This window comes from Aspergillus piperis, assembly GCF_003184755.1.
Source record: "Aspergillus piperis CBS 112811 unplaced genomic scaffold BO85scaffold_8, whole genome shotgun sequence".
Taxonomy (NCBI): domain Eukaryota; kingdom Fungi; phylum Ascomycota; class Eurotiomycetes; order Eurotiales; family Aspergillaceae; genus Aspergillus; species Aspergillus piperis.
Window position 1 is genome coordinate 622,365 of NW_020291598.1, and position 6,000 is coordinate 628,364.

Sequence of the window (6,000 nt, forward strand, 5' to 3'; positions counted from 1 at the left end):
CTCCACTACGTCCGACTACTGCTGTCCACCACTGCCGCCTCCCCATCCCTTTCTTCGTTTCGACTCCTCTGCTTCGCGTGGCTGTCTGCTTCTTTTTTTGGGGTATCATCTCGCGTCACCCCTTGCGCGGCCAGTCCTTCTGCCGGAGAAGCGCAGTCATTCAGGTTTTAAAGGAAGAAAGGGAGACGGAAGGGAGACGAATCTTGCTGCTGCCGGTGTCCTTCTATCAAATCAAAATCATCCCTCTCGCATCCCTCTCTGCAACTCGTTACCTCTTCTCGCGCATCGCTTGCAGTTATTCGCTGTCTGGGAACTTTCTCGCGTCCGCCTCGTCGCGACTGTCCTCGTTCCTGTCGCCGCTGCATCCTCGCGCGTCGCGCCTGCTTGTTTTGACGCCTGGGTTGTCACCCTGAAACATTCCGTCTTATCGAACGATATCGCATTAGGCGCCGAGCGACACTGCGAAGCTCCCTTCAAGGATATTGCGTGTTTCAGGCGCGTGGCCCCGTGCCTCAGCGCGAAAGAGTCCCCGCTTGTGCTTGTTCCTGCCCTCTCCCACACGCTCTTGGGGTGTATGGAGGCTTCAACAAGCGCATTCGAAGCCCCCCGTGGTCTCGGAATAGGCTGGTGATGTACAGCCGTCGTTTCGCATCTTCGACTTGTTTTGGCTGCACCCTGCCATAGGCGCGCAGCCTTACTTTTCCTAGCATTCCACTGCGGTCAACAACAACTTGTGACCCCTGTCACTGGCTAGACCGACAGGCGGAAGAAAACACCGCCACACACACACCCTCTCTGTTGGGCCCAGAAGACTCTGTTGTTGTGTACGCCCATCGCGACTTGAGGTCAACTTGTCCCGCGTCGTGTACTCTATACTACCTTACACTTTGTCTAGCCGGCCTCATCACGACACAATCCTATTATTGACCGTTCTAGTGAGCTTGGCCTCACCTTCATTAGGAACCGAGAGCTAGCATCTCTGTTTTATCTTCTACAGATTGATCGTGGTCATCATGGTCGCGACACTTTCGCCGCACCGTGATGCGGGTGGCACACTACACCTGCCTTCGCACACGGGCATTCACCATATGGATGCTAACTCGGCTATTCGACAACTGCGCCGGTCACTATCTCGCTCACCTTCGAAGAGCTCCAACTTCTCGTTGCTCGCTTCTCGAGGCCATTCGCCGTCCAAGACAACGCCATACATCTCGTCGCCTTTGTCACCTTCACGGAGATCTACCCAGAGCAACTTTGTCCTTTTCCCCAGTTCCTCTCACCAGTCTCCATTCGCAGTCCCATATCACCCAACCGGAAAGATCACGAGGCCAACAATGCGCCGTGTGCGGACCTCTCCGAGGAGCCCCGTGAAGCGTGCTTTGAACGTCTCCACGGACCAGGGAAATGCAAAGCCTGCGCCGTCAGTCCCAACAACACCTGGCGTGGAGAACACACCCTCAACACCTGGACTTGTTCAACCCGACAACACGACTAGAGACATCTGTCCAAGTGACACGCCTGCATGCGCGGAATCCACCTTGGGACCCCGCCCAGCCCTTTCCCGCATTGAGAAGCGCAGGAGTGGCACGTTTGGCTCATATGCCACGGTTAGCCCGCTGAAACGGAGCGACGGAATTATGAATCTAGATCGAGTGTCTCGCGGCAGTCCATCGGCTAAAAGACGAAGCGTCCAGGCAGCAAGTTTATCGGGCGAATTTAGCATCTTTGATAATGAAGTCACACCGAACGCTGCTGAAGAGCCTGAAGTCGAGGCTTCCCCAGAGTCGACCACACCTTCCTTCCCTCCCCCCATCACACCGTTCAGCCCGTTTGCCACCATTCCCAAACGGTCCTCTTCTCTACGGCGGTCAACTTTACAGCAGCGTCAGAGTGATCGCTCACTTTTTGCTCGGGCGAAGGCTATGGATGATTCACCAGACGCCCTAGACAATGGGACCCCGCTCTCAGTCCGACCTCGCATGTCTTTGGATCAGAATCTTTTCCAGCCAAACCGGGACAGTCCGTTCTTGTCACGGCCCTCGCCAGGTACCCCATTGTTTGCGTCGACGGGTAACAACGCCGAACAGCCCCGACCTTCTGCTCATCCCCTGTCCAGAACAATCACACAATCCTCTTCAAGTTCGAGTCTTGGAGACGACTCTCCGACCCACGAGCCTGTTCACAAGGGTGATCGTCCCAGAGGGATCATAAACTTCTCCAAGTCTCTCCCCGCGGGGACCGCTCGGCCTGCGCCGGTGCGACATCTTAACCGCGAGGATTCGACCTCGTCCATCGACTCCTTTGCCACGCCTGAGAATTACAAACTAGTCAAGCCTCTCCCAGCGGCGTTCATGTCGACTGGTCTCATATCCAAGAAGAACCGCAATGCCGACGATCCCCAGAACACGCTAGGGTTTAGCAAGAATATGCCCGATACCCCATGCAAAAGACCAATTAACCTCTTCCCTACCGGTGGAAGAGTACAGCCAGAACGGCCCTTGGAGATGCCAGGCTTGGTTCGGCAATCAGACACAATACCCCCGTCACCCTTCAATCCTTCTAGCACACGCCCTAAATCCGGACCTTTTGCGCGAGGCATGGGGATTTTTGGAAGTTCCTTCAACAGGCCCGAGGTTTCCCGACGCGGAAGCTTTGCTAGCATCGACGGCGATGACTTATTACCATCTCAATCGCCCTGCGGCCGCAATAGCCAACCACTAAGCGAAAACGACTTCCCACCAACACCTACCAAGCAGAGCTTTTTCCCGTCTCGAACCTATCCGCCTCCAGTCTCGCAGATTGCCTCTCTTGAGCGATTGGCGGAGGCAAAAGGCACCAATTCAAGTCCCTTGCACGACAGGTTCCAGCGTGGTTCTCCACGTACGCCGCAAGACCATCTCTTCCCCGATCCAAGTGGACTATCAATCTCGAATGAACAGCAATCAGGTCAGCCCGACTTCAATTCTTCGAATCTGCCAGCAACTCCAACTGGCCCTCGTGATTCCTTCCAGTCTGGAAAAAGGCCCAGCCTTCCGTTGGCTGGTTACCATGCGCCAGATGTCGATCCCAGTCTAAATTCACGGTTCGAACGCGTAGAACTTGTTGGAACTGGTGAATTCTCTCAAGTATACCGTGTTTCCGAACCTCACGACACATCGATCTCTACTTACCCGAGGGAGATGTTCCCTCCCAAAGCGGTGCCCGAACAAGTATGGGCTGTCAAGAAATCGAAGCAGCCATATTCGGGTCTCAAGGACCGCGAACGTCGTATTCGTGAGGTCGACATACTCAAGTCGTTGACTAACTCGGACCACATCATTTCCTTTATGAACAGTTGGGAGGAAAACGGCCACCTTTACATTCAGACAGAATTCTGTGAAGAAGGCAGCTTGGATGTCTTCCTTGCGCAAGTTGGGCTCAAAGCAAGGCTGGACGATTTCAGAATCTGGAAGATAATGCTGGAACTATCAATGGTAGGTACTAACCTTTGGATGATGGATACTGTCACTAGCAGATGTAGGATGGTGCTAACCGTTGTGGCAGGGTTTGAAACATATCCATGACATGGGGTTCATTCACCTTGATCTCAAGCCAGCCAATATTCTAATTACCTTTGAGGGTGTGCTCAAGATTGCCGATTTCGGTATGGCCGCACGCTGGCCAGCAGAAGACGGCATCGAAGGCGAGGGTGACCGCGAATACATTGGACCAGAGATCTTAATGGGCCGCTATGATAAACCAGCGGACATCTTCTCTCTGGGTCTCATTATGTTCGAGATCGCCGGCAATGTTGAGCTGCCTGACAATGGCCTCTCGTGGCAGAAGCTCCGCAATGGAGACATGAGCGATATCCCCAGCTTGACCTGGAGTTTTGAGACCAGCGTCTTCCGCGATGCGTCCGGTAATCCGATTTCGGAGGAACCATCGTTCGAAGAGCTTTGCACCTCAGACTTTGGCGAGGATGATTACGGCGTGGACAGCTTCCTCGGAGGTCGCACAAGCAAGCGGGACATGACCTCTACGGCTCGAATTGGCGAGCTTGTTGATCCCCCTAGCTTCATGGTCGACGCTGGCCATGAGCAGGCCTTGGACAATATTGTGCGCTGGATGATCTCGCCTGAACCGCTTGACCGACCCACTGCGGACCAAGTGCTAGAAACGTACGGGGTCCAATTCGTCGCCCGCCGGCGTCGTGCGGGTGCCACCGTTTACGAAGGCAACTGGGGCCCTGCCGATGAGATCCTGGCGGAAGACGCCGAGATGATCGATGTTTAATCACCACGACTTGACATATCTAGTGCATTTGGACGGAGTTGGCGCTTTCCCTTTACAGTACCATCTAATGACGGCGTTTATGCGGAGAACCGAGCTTTTGATATTAATGCCTCTTTTCTCTCGATGACCTTGATGTGATCGGGATGTTTTACCGACCATCCTTCATGATTTGGACGATGTTGATATGACCGATATGCTAGTCCCATGGAGGGGTGGTTGTCCACTCATTCCTCAGAATTTCCTTTGTGAACATGACTCGTTGATTTAGCGATGATGATAGGCTTCTGTTCCTTCTTGTTCTCTTTCTACCCCCTATCGCGGTTCCTTCACTTCATGTACCTATGTCTTCTGCAGGTTGAAAACCTCGTGACGCAGGATGACCGAGGCGACATGTCTATAATCCTATGCCTGCCATCTGTCTTTGCTTTTCCACTCTTGATTCCCACTACACTTCTTCTCTTCACCACCCTTGTTTTATTGATGCTTCATTTCCTTTGTTGGAGTGACTCGAGAGCACTGGAGTAGTTCTTGCTCGTGCACTTTGGGCGTTTGATGGCCTCTACTACCCTATTTCTAGATGTCTATGTATTAAATATCCTTGGCGTGTGCGCCATTTTCTCTTCGACATTGTGTCCACTTGATTCGATATACCTTTTTCCTCCTCGCGTGCTTTTGCCTTCTCCTATTGTCCTCACTACTCCATTCTATGTGTCCTTGGCAGACGAGAAACCGCCTCGACGTGATCAAGCCGGCTTGAGAACAGGATAATGCTTGTGAATTAGATATTGAAATGTACATTTGAATTGGACGAACCAAAATTCCCAATTAAGTATCGCATGAATAAATTAAAATCGTCCGAATAGCGTATACTTTTGTATGCCAAAAAGGGAGAGAGAGTTGGAGCAGCTTCGTCGGAGGCTCGCCACTGGCCGACCTAATTCGGTCTTGGCGCCCGCCGCGGCGTTCTTGCAGTTCCTCGCCGCGACCTCCATCTTGCCTGCGTCTCCCCGACCCTCTCCAACGCCTTTGTGTCGCCGAGCTTTTCTCTAACAACGGCTACGGCCGACTTTACAATAAAAATTCGCCGATTATATATTGAATCCATTGGATAATTACCATCCCCTTGTTGTTGTTGGCCCTCTTCTCAATAACGCGGCGACGATGTGCGGCTCGGTTTAAAGCCCCATCACTGAAGTATTCGAACTGGAAGTTTCTCACCACCAAATGCTAAAGTCTTAGACTTTGCTATCATAAAGCTCTTCCAGGACCTACCAGTATCTGCGATTTTATTTTACTTCGGCTGTGCAACCTCGAGAAAACTCACCCTCACAACATGGATCATCGAACATTCGTGTCGGATTCTCTCCTCCGCCTTACAAACGCGTCGGACCCTACCGTCGTCGACTTCGTGCTTGCCACCGCCAGTTCCGCCAAGTCAGCTTCCGCTTTGCAAGACAAGCTGCTCCCTTTTCTGGACGGTAGCTCTGACGACATTGGTTCGTTTTGCGGCGAACTTTACAGACGGGTTGGGGTAAGAGCCGGGTCCAGCGCTACTAGTGCCAATGTAGCAACCAAAGAGCGCAGTGATGTTGCTTCATCAAAGAAGAAATACCGACTGCTGGAGATGGAGGAGGATGACGTACCCGAGGCTCGGGGGTCACTAGGCCCTGCGAATGTCGAGGCCGAACGGGACAGACGACGACGCAGAGATAAAGATCGGAGCAC

General features: G+C 52.8%; 1 protein-coding gene across 1 annotated transcript; it reads left to right on the forward strand.

Annotated features, from left to right (window-relative positions):
• Positions 1-1,013: 1,013 nt before the first annotated feature.
• BO85DRAFT_487728 (tyrosine protein kinase SWE1) lies at positions 1,014-4,275 on the forward strand (the record flags this gene model as incomplete). The annotated part of the gene is made up of 2 exons (XM_025663472.1): positions 1,014-3,473; positions 3,544-4,275. The coding sequence occupies 2 exons, from the start codon at positions 1,014-1,016 to the stop codon at positions 4,273-4,275; spliced, it is 3,192 nt and encodes a 1,063-aa protein (XP_025515826.1).
• Positions 4,276-6,000: the final 1,725 nt, after the last annotated feature.